Source organism: Chaetodon auriga, chromosome 17, assembly GCF_051107435.1.
Source record: "Chaetodon auriga isolate fChaAug3 chromosome 17, fChaAug3.hap1, whole genome shotgun sequence".
NCBI lineage: Eukaryota > Metazoa > Chordata > Actinopteri > Chaetodontiformes > Chaetodontidae > Chaetodon > Chaetodon auriga.
The window spans coordinates 24390229-24405881 of NC_135090.1; the positions used below are offsets into that span (position 1 = coordinate 24390229).

Genomic DNA, 15653 nt, shown 5'->3' on the forward strand with positions numbered 1-15653 from the left:
ACTGGGTTAGGTTCATAAGCTGACTGTAGGACAAGCCTCCATCAGTGTTGTCACATCAGTAGAGCTGATTAGTCTGGTGTCAACCAAAATCTGAAATCCAAATTCTTTTCAGTTGTCAGATCCCAGACGAAAAATCATTTGTTAGCCAATGATCGGACATTGAAAAGAGCAAATTTCAGCAGAAGGGATTCTGTGACAGGAGAGGGTACTGACTGTGGCTGAACACTGACAGATTTCAGATTACTGAGACAGGTACCTGGTAGTCTGTGATTCCTACAATGTATTTGACTATGCCACCAGCTGTTTAAGATCACCAATATGTTTAAGGAAGCAGCATGGGGTCTGTCTCATTTCTGACAGACACCTGAGTGATGATGTCTGTGTTTTTTTTTTTGTTCAATAGTTCACTAGTCTGACTGATCTTCAGTGTAGGAGCTTTAACTAACTCATTGATTGGTGATAATTATGAAGGTGGGGAGGGGGGATGTTGGGTCCTTGGAGAACGTGACATCATGTGAATGCCTTGAGTAATGTGAAGCAGAGGGTCGGGTGAGGCCTTCTGCCTGTGCAGGCTGACCTTGGCACGTGTGTTCTCGTTTTGATACTGTTTGTCAAAAGCATGAACCAGTGATGTTTGGAGGTACCCCCACAGGCTTTAAGTGGTCTTTACAGTTACAGTAGATATTGAAATTGTCAATAAACTTTATGGGTGGGCATGGAGATGCACAAGAATAGCAACACATTTACCTCTCCTCCAGAATTTCACTGAGCGAACAAAGACGAGGGCACCTTTGACTAAAATGTCTAATACAGTGACATGCACAACCATTTTTAGGGGCTGTGAAAATAATTACACTAACCGTGCTGCCTATACAGTGGTATGCAAAAGTCTGAGCACCCTTGATCTACAAAAGTCATCAAGTTGAAGTTGAAACATCCTCCAACATTTCAAGCAAGATTAGTTCATGTTTTGTTTGTGTTTGTTTTGTACAGTTTTATAGAGTGAAAAACAGAAAAAGAGCACCATGCCAGCCCGAGAGTTTGGAGCTCTCAGATATCTTCCCTTAATAAACTTGATAGTGCTATGCATTGTTCACAATCATTGTTAGAAATTGTCAGGTGATGCATGTTTAAGAGATTTATAAGTACTGTAACTCCTCTTTGTCTCAACAATCAGCAGCCATGGGCTCCTCTAAGCAGCTGCCTGCACTCAGAACATTAAAATAACTAATGCACACAAAGCAGCAGGAGGCTAAAAGATGAAATCAAAGAGGTTTCAGGAAGTTGTTTCCTCAGTTTGTAACGTAATTAAGAAATGCCATTTAACAGGAACAGTGGAGGTCATGCTGAGGTCTGGAACACAAAGGAAAGTTTCTGAGAGAACTGCTTGTAGGATTGCTAGAAAGACAATCAACCCCCTCGGTTGACTGCAAAAGACCTTCATAAGATTCAGCAGTCTCTGGTGGTGGTACTGTGTTTTACTGTGCAGCAGCATCTGCACAAATATGACCTTCATGGAAAACTTTCCTGCGTCCTCACCACAAAATTCAGCGTTAGACGTTTGCATAGGCATATCTAAACAAGCCTGATGCATTTTGGGAACAAGTCCTGTGGACTGATGAAGATAAAATAGAACTTTTTGGCCACAATGAGCAAAGTTATGTTAATTATGGGGCAGAATATCATGAAAAGAACTCTCCAACTGTCAGCCATGGTGGTGGATCCGCCACGCTTTGGGCTTGTGTTACAGTCAGTGGACAAGGGAAGAATAGATTCAATTAAATACCAACAAATTCCGCAATCAAGCAAGCCCCCAAACAATGAGTTAAACTCTCATTGTACCACCTATCACCACACCAACTTCCTTTCTCAGCTTTAACACTTTAAAGTTACTTAGTTACTTATTTGTCAGTAACTTTTTGAAATTCACATATCACTTTTCACACCAGCATAAATTTGATTTACCGTGTGATGCTTTCTTTTCTTTTCTTTTCTTTTTTCTTAAAAAAGAAAGTATGTCACTTTTAAAGCTGGCTCACGTCTTTCTCCCATTATTTCCTTCTTCCAAAACAGTGGTGAAGAAAACCGCAAGAAAATGCCAGGAGTTAAGTTTTAATGAATATTATCTTTATATGTGTGTATATATATATAGACACACACACACACACACACACACACACACTTATCCTTATGTTTTAATCAAGTCTGGTCGTTTCTATGACTGACAGCAGTTGAAGGAAGAACACTGGGTAATTTGATCCTGACAGACAGAGCTGAGGGTGAACCAGGTCACTTCAATTAAGCTTTATTCAAATATGGCAAAAGTAACAAATATGACATGTGAACACCATGTTATTTCAATGTTTGTTTACAGTTATAAAGTTATGAATGAATTAACAGAAAAAACATAAAACAGCAAATAAACTCAGCTGATTTAACACAGTCAGTCTGCAGGAACTGCGGGGGCCAATTCATTAAACATATCAGGGGTCAGTTCATTAAAACATGTCAGGGGCCAAGTCATTAAACATATCAGGGGCCAATTCATTAAAACATGTCAGAGGCCAATTCATTAAACATATCAGGGGCCAATTCATTAAAACATGTCAGGGGCCAATTCATTAAACATATCAGGGGCCAATTCATTAAAACATCTCAGGGGCCATTTCATTAAAACATGTCAGGGGCCATTTCATTAAACATATCAGGGGCCTGATTCATGAAAACATATCAGGGGCCAGCTTGGTGTCTGTCTGACACATCTGAGAAGAAACTGAGTGAAGATAATTAAAATTGGTCTGAACTTTGAGCCGCAAAAGATTTCAGTTTATTTTTCTCATTTTCGTCTGATGAACTTGTTTCATGTTATAAACTCACAGAATAAATTAATGACAGTTTTCACATAAATGTCTTTTTCCTGAAGATGTGATTGAATTTGTGAGAGGTGAAAGGAGTTCTGTCTAAACATGTTGTATGAATAGTACAACAGCCAATCAGACGGCCAATCAGTTGACCAATCAGACGAGTCTGTGTGTCTGTAGAGTTAAGCTTGTTTTTAGTTTAGACTGAAGGTGAACTTGAACCTGCTGTGTGTTTATCTGACCATATGTGTTCATACATTTGACTCTGCTTGTGTGTCTCTGGTCTCCATGTGTGACACATGTTTTTATACCTACATATATGTGTGTTACTGCATGTGTTACTGCATGCAGGGCGACGTGTTATATCTGACGACGGTTGGTCCTGGATCGTCTCTTGGATGTTCGGTTCCTCATCAGAGCTTTCGGCTGAGGAATGATTGGTTGAGGTGGATGGGCGGGGCTTTGGACTATATGGGCAGGGTTTTGAGGCAGGTGTGCTGGGTTCTGAGGTTTGGCTGAGCGAGACTCCAACTTTTTCTTTCCTCCTTCTTCAGAGTCGGAGCTCTCATCTTCTGTAAGGAAACAGTTTGAAACAGAGAATGTGTACAATATTAAAGAAGAAAAACATTATGAAATAAAGACATGAATTATTTGATATAATATTCAATTGAAATGAAATTGTGAAACACACCAAGAAACAATTAAAAGTCAACCCAGGATTATGTAATGTTATTTCATCATTCTTATCTTTACACCAAAAGAATTTTTTTGGATATTATTTGGTCAATTAGACACGTTTTCATTTCAAAATGTCCTTCAAAAGACTGTTTTTTATTTTAAAATGGCATTTTTGTCAGTGGTGATGTCACTGCCCTCTCACCTTTCAGCCAAGCACATTCTTCTGTCTCTTAAACTAGCAAGCTCCACAAAAGATACTGGAATTAGCCTGTTAGCTTCTGTTAGCCAGAGCAACAACATTTATAACAACAACCTGTATATCATGTACACAAACATACATTCTGAGTATCCTGTGTGCTTCCTTTCTGTTCTGCTGTATACAGGGATGTAGACAGGATTATAGAAATACTGAGATCGGGGGTCTAAATCCCCCTCCCACAGAAAACACTAATCTTCCCCCAAAAAATGTTTTGAATATATTTCATTTGTTTATTTAATTTGATTTATTGAGTGTTGAGTTACTTTGTTCTCTGAGCTGGATTTCATCTTATGAGGTCTTTTCAGTTTAATGACAATGTTTTTGTCAGATAAAAAAGAAAAAAATAACTTCTAAGAAAAAGATAAAACCACTTGACAGTAGATTTTTGAACAACACCTTTCTTGTTTCATCACCAGTTTTGGAGATAAAAGGTTTAACAGGAAACTGGTGCCCAAAAACCTGGATTTTTTTTATTTATTTATTTTTTGGCCTTAAATTAGTTGAAAGCTAATTTAATGACAAATTAGCCTGCAGACAACAAATTAATATGAAATGCATACAGAGAGTAAAAAGAATAAAAAGTAATAAGTATAAACTGAACTGTTTGTTTATTTGTTTGTTTGTGATACTGTGTGATATGGTATCTTGTGGTACGGTATGGCAGATCGTGTTATAGTATAAGACAGTATCTTATAATAATGTAGTTTGTTTTTATCTCACCATCTTCTTCCTCCACACTGTTTACAGCAGCAGCTGAAGGTTCTGAAATAATTAATCAATCAAACAACAGAAACATTTATAAAAACCCACAGTCGCAATTAAACAGACATGCAGAGGTAGAAGAAGAAAACAGGACATACCAGGTGCTGTCACCTGATTGGCCGCTGGAGCTACAAAATACAACAACATTAAAATCACATAAATGGATGATAAAAAAAAAAAAAAAGTCCATGTAATGTCCCCCCTCTCTCTCTCTCTCTCTCTCTCTCTCTGTGTGTGTGTGTGTGTGTGTGTGTGTTTTCTCACTGTCTGCAATCTCTGAACTGGAGCTGCTGATATCTGAAACACATCAACACAATTCATGTTAATTATTGTTATCCCGTTATTATCATCATCGTATTGTCAGAGCTGCTGGCACATACATGAACAGGTGAACAGGTGAGTTGAGCATCAGGTACAGAAATGTGAGCAGCCAACTCACAGAGATTTTGCAGGTGTGAGACACTTTAATGACCTGTTATGAGGAAATAACTTCCATGACAGGTAAATATGATGTTCAGCTGCTGGTTCTTTTTTAAGTTAATTCATCCTGACAGAAACATCATCATCATCATTATCATCATCATGTTCTTACCTGAAGGTGCTCCTCCATAATACAGGGATTCATCTGGATTCAAGCAGTTCACACAAAGATCATTTAAAAATATATCTGTTATCTCTTTTCTGGAAAAACAAAAGCACTTTTCTATCAAAGAAGTACATGTCATCAGATCTCACAGATCTGATCAGATCATGGATTCATCACCAAACAGTAATGAATATTAACACAACTTTCATGTATTATTTCATGTTTTATAGGATAAAACTGCAGCACTGTTTTAGAAATCATGCTTCCATCAGACATGTTGGTTCAGACATGGGTCCTTGTTCATGCTGGTTCACTGTCACACCGTTGTGGTTTACGGAGACATTTAACACATTAAGTTATTAGTAGCACTTCAAGTTTTCCTCCTGAGGCAAGTCAAAAGGATTATTTATCAGGTTCAACCACTAGATGTCAGAATAACATAGGACGGAAACGTCAGTAGAAGCCACCTGATTCTACTGAGACTTTTTGAGCAACTCTGGAGCTTTGCCACATGTATTGATAAATGCACTTTGACTCTTTGTAACATAATGTGTGTTTCTGTTTTAGGATGACGTCGGTCAGCTGTGGATCAGCTGCTGTCATGAACCCTTCTGTGGTTCAGCTTTGGAACATTTATATTTTTAGATTGTTTTACTGTCTGAATTAATTTGTGGTCACCTACTGAGATGAAGGTGGTGTTTTGAATTGAATTCTGCGAAATATCTTGATTATGCGTTATATTATCAGTCTTGATGAACAACAAACGTCTATAAATAAGATCTCCAGACTCACCTTGATTGGATGTTACACTTCACTTCATAATCAGGGGTGTAAACAACAAGGAAAAAGTCTACACTCATTTTGTTTGTAATGACCATAATGCATCTGTATTTGTGACACTTGATTCTCTTTCTTACATGTTATGTATGATTTACTAGCAGCAACAATTTTCCACAGTATCCCCTCTGTCTGTCTGGTTGGAGGCAATATGTTCTGAATTTTGTGTGCTAGTTGCCTCTGGACATGTTATTGAATATATATCTGAAATTATGCTTAAAAGTGGAAGACTGGTGTTTTCTTTAGTTTTGTCTTTTTCTGGCTTCATTTAATTATGAAGTTAACTTTCTTGAACTTTGAAGCATAAGAGTTTGATCAATTCAGGCTCTGATTCTTCTGTATCTTTATGAAAGATTTTAGTTCTCAGTGTCTTAACTTTAATGTATTTCTATGCCCCTTAAAGGAATTTTGATTTTCATTGTGTCTGAACAGACATAAATAATCTTGCCTTGTCTTGCCTTTAAATGCTCAACATGTTTTCCACTGCTGGAAGTTTATTGATCTTTATTGGTCAAACTGCTTTCAGCTGTTCTGGGACTAACCAGTCGGTATGTTGTCTTTATTCTGTTTTCAAACGGGCATTTCATACATTGATATTATGAATACATACATTGCACACAGAGTTCAGTCTCATGAAACTAACAGCAAAGTTTAGATTTTGAAGTCTTACCGGGCTGATCAGGAGAGATGACATTCATACTCTCTGAAACAACAAAACCACAACTAATGAACTCACACCCGCAGGGAGCATATACAATCATGAGACACTGTCAGTCATCATCATGTCAGATACACCAATATGCAGATGATACGCAATTGTATATCTGTGTTTATCCAGATCAGTTCTGGCAGTCATCTTATACTTGGACAGTTACATTTAAAAGATGAAGTCTAATAACTAGGTTCGGGAGCAAAGACCAAGCCATGACAAAAAGAAGTATTTAAGTTCACCTGTTTCCATCCCTCCACCTCATCCTGTCATCCCTCCTTCCCTACACCCTGCCTTCCCTTCGTCCTCAAACATCCTAATGTATTATCGTTCATTAGCCATGCTCTCCTCCAAAATGCACATAATCCATTATGAATCTGCATGTCATCGGCGTGCTCTTTGTTATGTCAGAAACCAACTGGTCAAACAAATTACAAGTTAAAGTTTTGTGAGTGGTTTTACACTCTGTTAGAAACTGTATTTCCGGTTTCAACAATAAAATCACAAGAAAATCTCCAGAATTAAAACATTTGAACTTCTAAAGCTGAGTTGTGATTCATGAGGTTATTCAGATTATCAACAACATCCACAGTTGAATCTGTGACGTTACTAAGGTGGACAGTTTATGATTCACCTGTGGGGGCTTCATCAGATGTGGAGTCTTTATCTGACAGACCGAAGGGACAGACAGGTGAGACAAAGGCAGGTGAAATGGGGGGGGGGTTAGAGGACAGACAATCGTGTTCTGTATTTGTATGAGTCATAAGAGACAGACAGGTGATTTACCTGTTGAAATGGCTTGTATTCCAGCATCTGGAAACAAACACACAAACAAAACAAAAACAGTTCATTAAACATTAATACATTCATCACATTATCACACTACCCATCAATCAACCTGTGATGTTGTCTGATTTACTCTCTCTCTTGTTTCAGTCCCATCATCAGACAGAACAGATGAGTTTTAATCCGATTAGATTTAATCTCACCTTTGGAGTCGAGGTCTCCCTCCACCAGCAGGACAAACAGAGAGAACAGAAGGACAGCTTTCCTGCAACAAACATATCATTCAGTCTTCAGAACCTTTGTGTCCTCACAGGGCAACCATAAAGAGGTCAGACTCAGCTCTCATCAGCAGCTGCTTCATATTTTGTCATATTCTCATTTTGACTCTTCAGCCACACCTCCTGCTTCAGACTGTCCTGTGATTGGTCAGTTATGTAACTGCAACATAACAGAAAAACAAGCCAAAGCTCAAAGTAAATTTTTTGTGCTGAAGGTGGTACCAGAAGATAGAGTTTGTCTTTACTAAAGATGAGGGCAAAGTTTACATGTTTAGAGCTGATTTAAGACCTTAAGAGTAAATAAGTCGTCTGTTGTGGCTATAATGAAGTCTGCAGTGTGGCGAACGCTAAAAGCACTTCATGCTGATGGTTTTCTCACGCCAAAGAATCCAAGCAGTTGTGAACTAAAGACGATGAGTGCTGACACAAACTGGTCCATCATATTAATCAGATGAATATTAATACCAGAAAACTGAACAGAAACTGAATCAGTAACCAAACAATGAATTGAAATTATGTTCATTTATTTGCATGAATTAATTAATTATTACAACTTTTATTCTGACAGGAAACATCTATATGAGCCGACTTAAATTTGATCAGTCTGACATTTTATGTAACAATCAGACATGTTTTATGAAGCTTGGAACTTCGTCTCCTCACATTATCAGTGTTTAAAATTCAAAAGTGAGTTCAGTTTGACCATTTTTTATTTAAGAAAAAAAATCAGTAATGCTCAGGAGCAGATTGAACAAACAACTGATTTAATACCTTTGTTTCCACCAATCAGCAGTCAGAACTTTAGTAGTTAGTTAGTAGTAATTATTTTACTCATTTATTTAATTTAATTAGTGTGATTTTCTTTTGGATTAATTTCACATTAAAAATACTAATTCCATATAACAGATTTGACGTTCAAATTATTCAGTGTCAACATTTAATAAACAATTTATCAATCTAAAATTCAGCGTCAGATTTTGTAATGTTGCACAGATGTCTGCTGAGCTCTGACCTCAGATTCCTAACTCTGAATCAAACTGAGAACTTAACAGTGTGAACAGGCAGACACACAAAAAGAGGACAAGATGGACATACCTGGTGAGCATGATGCAGTGAGGTCAGACAGGTTCCTGGATGAGTAGGACAGGTAGGCAGATAGGTACAGTACTTCACGATTGCACTGCAGGAATCTTCTGGCTATGACCGTCTGGGATGGGATGGTGATTTATATATCTGCCGAAATGTCAGCACAGAGAGAGAGAGAGAGAGACTGAGGAGAGGAGAGAGAGGAGAGAGAGAAGAGAGAGAGACTGAGGAGAGAGAGAGAGAGAGACAGACAGACAGACAGACAGACAGAGTGTGTGTGTGTGTGTGTGTGTTCAGTTTAGCTGAGGTGGAGAAGAAGCCCACACAGGTTAGTATTTCTGGATTTGTGAGGACCCTGAAAATAAACTCGGAATAAACCAAAGCAGACAAAGACAAATGGGAGCCTGGTTAACATGTTGACATGATGTTGGCATGTTGCTAACATGTTATTGACATGTTTGCCGTTCTCTGTAGTTCTGCACAGCTGACAGCTGACCCTAACCCTAACCCTCCCAGTGTGGAAATACTTTATCTAATAGAAATGTGCTCACCTCGGTGTAAACTTCCTCACAATGACAGAAATGCAGTACAAAGCGCGCGCGCACATACACACACACACACACACACACACACACACACACACACACACACACACACACAGAGTCTTTGTGGAGTTTCCTGACGACCTCACAGTTCAGGGAATCCCCCTTTAACAAACTTCCACAGTGAGTCTGAACATTAGCAGCAGGTCAAGTTTCATCAGAACACTGAGTCCTCCAGACTCAGATCCCTCTGATAGAACGTGGGGAACAATCAGAGCAGAACAATAACACTTCACCTGGAAAACTTGAACCAGGTCCTGCATATGAAATATCTTAGATTAGGAAATCTGTCTTGATTGCCTCACAAATCCCCACTTGGTCATAAACTTCTAAAATTAATGTTTCTACCACTACTTATATATAATCAGTACCATTGTTATTGATATTTGATATTTATGAGACACTGCAGGTGTCCTCACCTGCCAGAAGTCTCAGTCTGAAAAAGGACAGAGGCTTTCTGTGGGAGGATAGACAGTTGTTGATAACATAAAAATGGAAAGATAGCATTTTGACCAAAACAGAATGATTTTTGTGACTAACCCTAACCCAAACCCTACTCCAGCATCATTTAATGCTTTATTGTGTTGATGTTATTTCATACCACAAACCTATTTTTTGCACCACTGCATTATTTTTGTCATCACATGCTAATATTATTACATCTGTGCAAGTTATTGTGGGCAGTATTCCATATTCATTTACTGCGTTATATATTTTCCACCATTCAATAGTACAAAAACACTGTATTTATTATCCATATCTTTCCATTGTGAAACTGAGCCACCCCTCTCAAGGCAATTTTATTTTTGGCCATGGGTCATGTGATCTCTAGCCTATATTCAGGTACTGTCTCTCATACTGGCAGGTGGCTTGTAAAACCCTCTCAAAATAGTGTGACTGTATAAAAATAGTTAATGAAAAAAATTATGCAGACAGGCGCAATGTGTTAGGCCTACACATCTACTACTGTACACACCACCATCATTATGTTTTAACCCTGCTGAATTAATATGTGGCTAAAAGCTTCTCATTACTCCTTTTCTTGAAAGACAGACTTTAGACTTTTGTGTTATAGTTAACATGCCGATTATGATCTGATTATATGCCTGTGCATATAATAGCTTAAGAACCACGACCCAGTAAACAACTGGAAATATTGACTTACTGTGCTCTGAGGTTGTTCTGGATGATACCAGTTGTGGATGTGTAATGTGACATGAACAGAAATTGTCATGACAGAAAGAAAGTTGAAGAAAGTTAGGCTACAAGTATCCCTGTGAGATGTTTAAGTATTGCTTAACATTTTTTAAAGAAGCTCTTAAGTCTGCGAGAACATGAGATCATTTTCAGATTTGGTAGCGAAACACAACAAATGCCTTGATAAAACCCCACTGACAATAACTGCAGTAACACATCCTCACAAAGCTGTGATAGTTTGTCAGCAAAATATCTGCTCTTCACTTAAATAGCTTGTTTCTTTCCTAGAGAGTCTTTTCAGTTTCCTTTAGTGGATCATCATTCTGCCCCACTCCCCTCTCAGTGCTTTGCAGTATTTTATTTTCTCTGTATATGTTAACGCTCAGTCACGTGATGAAAAAGTACAGTGTTGTATCACTGTTATGTTGATGACACACAGCTGTATCTGCCTTTGAGATCTAGCAGCTCTGATATGCTGAAATGCCTGTTTGACTGCCTAAATGATAACTAATGATAACTAAATGAGAGTAAAGCCATAAGTTTAATGTTTGGATCTCCAGGTGTTGCTAAAAATGTAATTTGTGACCCAAGACTCTAAAATAAATGCTGTTAAGGCAAGTCATCTAAAAGTTTTTAAGCAACATCAAGCAAGTTTTCGTTCAGAGATTTTGAGACAATAATCCATGCTTTTATTTCTTCTTGCCTGTATTACTGCAATGCATGATGTTTCAGAGTCAGCCAGACTGATCTGTCATGCCTTAAGATGGACCAAAATGCACCCACACATCTACTAACAAAATCTAAAATTTATGGAACTGCCTCCCTCTACATGTTTGATCATCCCCAAACCATCAAATGTTTTAAATCCAGGCTAAAAATCCACCTGTTTCCTCTGGCTCATAATGTGTGTATGTCATTAAGATGTATTTATTTATTTCACGTTGTTGTTATTTTGGTATTATTTTGAATATTTATATAATTTAGTAACACATCACGAGTAATATTCAAAAAACAGCATGGTGAAAGCAGACTATGGAAATGATAGACACGCACATCTGCAGTAAAAACCTTAGAAATAAAATATATACAAATGTACTTACATTCACAGATAATGATCATTATTTTTACTTGTAGCAATAGCAAGCAGAAAAGTTGTGTGTGTGTGTGTGTGTGTGTGTGTGTGTGTGTGTGTGTATGTGTGTGTGGGTGGGGTGGGGGGGTTACTGTTGTAATAAAAAGGCAAGTAGAGTGGCTTCTGTCCCCGGAGATCCCCTCACACACACCCAAAGATAATGGTGGTGGTGGTGGGGGGTTGTAGGGTGGTTTGGGGGATTGTGTGGTATTTGAGTATCAAAGCCTCTTCTGTCTAAAAACGTCTTTCTGTGTAAATGGAGAGTCGACTGAACGGCTGAAGAAGCTTTTTAAAGCAGCGCTGCTTCATTCAGCCAATGCTGGAGCTTTGAAACACAGTAAGGTCAGATTTACATGTTTATAGAGCTTCCATCCATTAATCAGTCCACCCATCCTTTAATCCATCCATCCCTCCATCTCCGTTTGTCTGAGGGAGTCCCACAGGGGAAAGGATGGAAACACAGGATGACCGTAAAATAACATCTCTGAACACCTGTGAATACAATGTTTTATACCTGAAGCCATCACTGTTAATGTGAGTTGGTTTAACACAGTGTATAAACTAGAACCTTTAGAAATGAATAAATAGTAAATGGACTGTATTTATATCGCACTTTTCTAGTCTGGCAACCACTCTATGATGAAAATCTCATATGTATGTTTGCTTTGGATTAAAGCGTCTGCCAAATGACAAATTGTAATTGTGTTTATACTTAATGCAATTTGCACAACTTACATGTATTTATATTTTTTGGATATTATGACTATTTGTACTTCTGGCTAGATACTAAACTGCATTTCGTTGTCTCTGTGTTGCACTCTGATGATGACAATAAAGTTGAATCTAATCTAATCTAAAAAAAAAAAAAAGTAATAAAAAATCCCTTTCAAAATAATAGCACAGAATTTTTTTTCTCAACTTTTTTTTCTTTTTTTTCCCTGGCAAAGGCCTGTGGCCCACTGAAAACGGGTCACCAGTTGAGAATCACTTGACTAGAACATGCTAGCAGGGACTGGTAGAGAAAGGTAGAACCAGGTGCAAACCAGGGGGATCCAGAGGCATTCCTCACAGCAATTCATGCCTGGAAAACCTCCAAAGGAAGGCACTGAGGAGGCATTCTAATCAAATGCCTGAACTACCTCAAATGGCTGCTTTTGACACAGAGGAGTAGCAGCTTTACTTTGAGCTCCCTACAACCAGTTTCTAAAGCTGAGCCCTGCCAAGCTATGGAAGAGGCTCATTTTGGCTGGTAGGTATCTGTGATCATTCTTACAGTCACTACTCACAGCTCATAACCATAAATGAGTGATGGAACATAAAGTGGTAAATCAAAAACTTTGTCTTCTGGCTCAGTCCTCTCTTCACTATAATGTTCCAGTACAATGCCTGCATTACCGCTGACACCACACCAATCCACCTGTTGATCTCACTCTCCATTTTCACTGTCACTTGTGAACAAGTTAACAAGATACTTTCAACTTCTTCACTTGGGCCAGCAACTCACTCCCAACCTAGAGGGAGCAATCCATCACTTCCCAGCAGAGAATCATGGCGTCAGACTTGGATGTGCTGACTCTCATAGCAGCTACTTCACACTGTGATTCAAACTGACCCAGTGTGTTCTGAAGGTCATGGTCTAATGAAGTCAACACAACCACATCATCAATAAAAGGCAGAGATGAAATTCCAAGGTCCTCAACCCATTGTCCTTACCTCCACTGAGCCTTGAGATCCTGATTATGTATAATACAAACAGGATGAGAGAAAAGTGGAAACCTCAGTGGAGGCTGGCACCCTCTGAAAATGTGTTTGACTTTGTGCTGAGAATACGGACACAGCTCGCACTTTTGTTATACAAGAACAGCATGGTTCATAGCAACACTGATGTTATCCCACACTCCCGCACGAAATCCCAAAGGGTCCTTTGGGGAATATGGTTGTACAGTGGAGAAGGATGTGATTTTCAGACCCTTTCAAGTTAAAAATATTTTGTTAAGATAAAATAAAATAAAATTTTATTGATCCCATGCTGCAAAGTTTAGTTGTTACAGACAGCAAGAGTAAAATGACCCCCCAGGATTCTCCATCATTGTCCACATTTGTGTTAAAGTCTCCCATTATAACTATGGAGTCCCTGGTTGATTCCCATCCAGCTTCAGTCATAAAATAATGGTTTCTGTTGTTTTTTTGTGGTTGTTTTTGTTGTGATTCGATGTCTTCTGCTCGACCACTCAAGATCGAAAGCACCACCTTCAGGTACTGAACTTGGATTTAGTGTTACCAGGGTTAGGGTTAGGTTTGGGTGTTAGGGGTTAGGCTAACCCTCTGTGTCATCAGATTTTCAAACAAACAGAACACAGAAAACAAAAACAGAACCAGATTTAAAAAATACATGCTATGTATCACATATGGCGGATTCCATTCTCTGGTTCCAGTTTGTACAAAGCCAGAAATTGTCATTTTGGCACTGTTCTCTATCTCAGTAAATTGAATCTCTCTGTTGTCAGATATTGGTCAGACAAGACTTCTGAATATGTGACTTTGGACCCTGGGAAACTGAGATGGGCACTTTTAACTGTTTTATGATGTGTGATAGACATGACATCTAATCGCCTAATCAAGGAAGCAGTCAACAGATGAATCAATAATAATAGCAGAAATCACTGAAACTTCCTTGTTTGCTTCCACTGATGTCAGATCTGACCTATGTCTGAAGCAGCTGGCTGTGAGATTAAAGGTCATGCTGTTTCAAGCTTGAGCTTGCTCTTTTATTTTTTTATTTTTCTGATAGGATGACCTTAGTGGGACATGTCCTTTGAGATGTTTTGGTTCTTTTCATTAAAGGAAAGAATTCAGACAGTTATTAGTTTTCTTGATAGTAACTGATCTTTAACATGAGGCAGCAAATGTTTGGCTGGATGGCAGTGAGCCAGAGCGTCTGTCAGCAGAGTAATAAGTCTCATCTCTCAGATCTCCATCAGTAGGATGAATTTCAAACATACCAGACGGGATCACTGTATGAAACAGATCCAGGACCAACTGATCCTGAAACTGAAGCACACCATATCTGTCTGCATCAACTCATCCAGTCTGAAACAACAACACTAAACGTCACATCATCGCAGACTGTATCAGTGTGTGCAGAAGCACGCCAATTTATTTGACTTTATTTTTTGAATTACTGTCAGGTTCAGTTTAAAATGTTGGAAACAGACACGCATAGATGAGACACAGTCAGTCTGAATGGGAAGTGCAGTTAATAATGAGGTGAATTTTACAAACATGTTCAACCTCTTGAACACTGCTTTGACCTTAAACTTACCATTCAGTGTTCACATTAAAAAATTAGAGAAGAAACAACCCAGAAAAAGCTTTATTGCCATGTACGCTTTTACACATACTAGGAATTTTTTTACTATTCAGTTTCTGTTGAGCTTTTCATTAAAACTTTGTGATTGATTGTCACTGACTTAAGCAAAGTTTCTTTTTACATTCAGTGTTTATTAAATTATTCGCAAGAATGTGGGATGACTGAACATAAAACAGATACGATTTTCTTTCTATGGCTTCTGTTTGATCACATTTTAAGGATGCAACACATTTTTCAAAATCTTTGATACAAAGATATTCAGTATTTTTGTGTCAGATATGTGATGTTATTGTGATCATTCTCACGAACAATAACAGACTGTTAATATTAAGTGATAAAACCATTTGTGGAGGTTCTGTGATAAATGTTTGGTGTTTGAACATGAATAATAATATTTATAAACTAAAGCATCTTCATGTCTTATCATTGTTGGACCTAAAACCAGCTTATATCCATATTAAATAGCTGGACTGGCATAGAGCAACAGTGCATTGTGGGATAGATACTCAG

General features: G+C 38.2%; 1 protein-coding gene across 1 annotated transcript; it reads right to left on the bottom strand.

Moving 5' to 3' along the window:
* Positions 1-2289: 2289 nt before the first annotated feature.
* LOC143335665 (uncharacterized) lies at positions 2290-7740 on the bottom strand. The gene is made up of 9 exons (XM_076755233.1): positions 7682-7740; positions 7479-7505; positions 7327-7359; positions 6654-6686; positions 5153-5185; positions 4825-4857; positions 4659-4688; positions 4519-4560; positions 2290-3433 (listed from the first exon to the last, which is right to left on the bottom strand). Exons 4-9 carry the CDS (start codon positions 6679-6681, stop codon positions 3222-3224), a joined length of 378 nt encoding a protein of 125 aa, XP_076611348.1. The 5' UTR covers positions 6682-6686; positions 7327-7359; positions 7479-7505; positions 7682-7740; the 3' UTR covers positions 2290-3221.
* Between the last annotated feature and the right edge of the window lie 7913 nt (positions 7741-15653).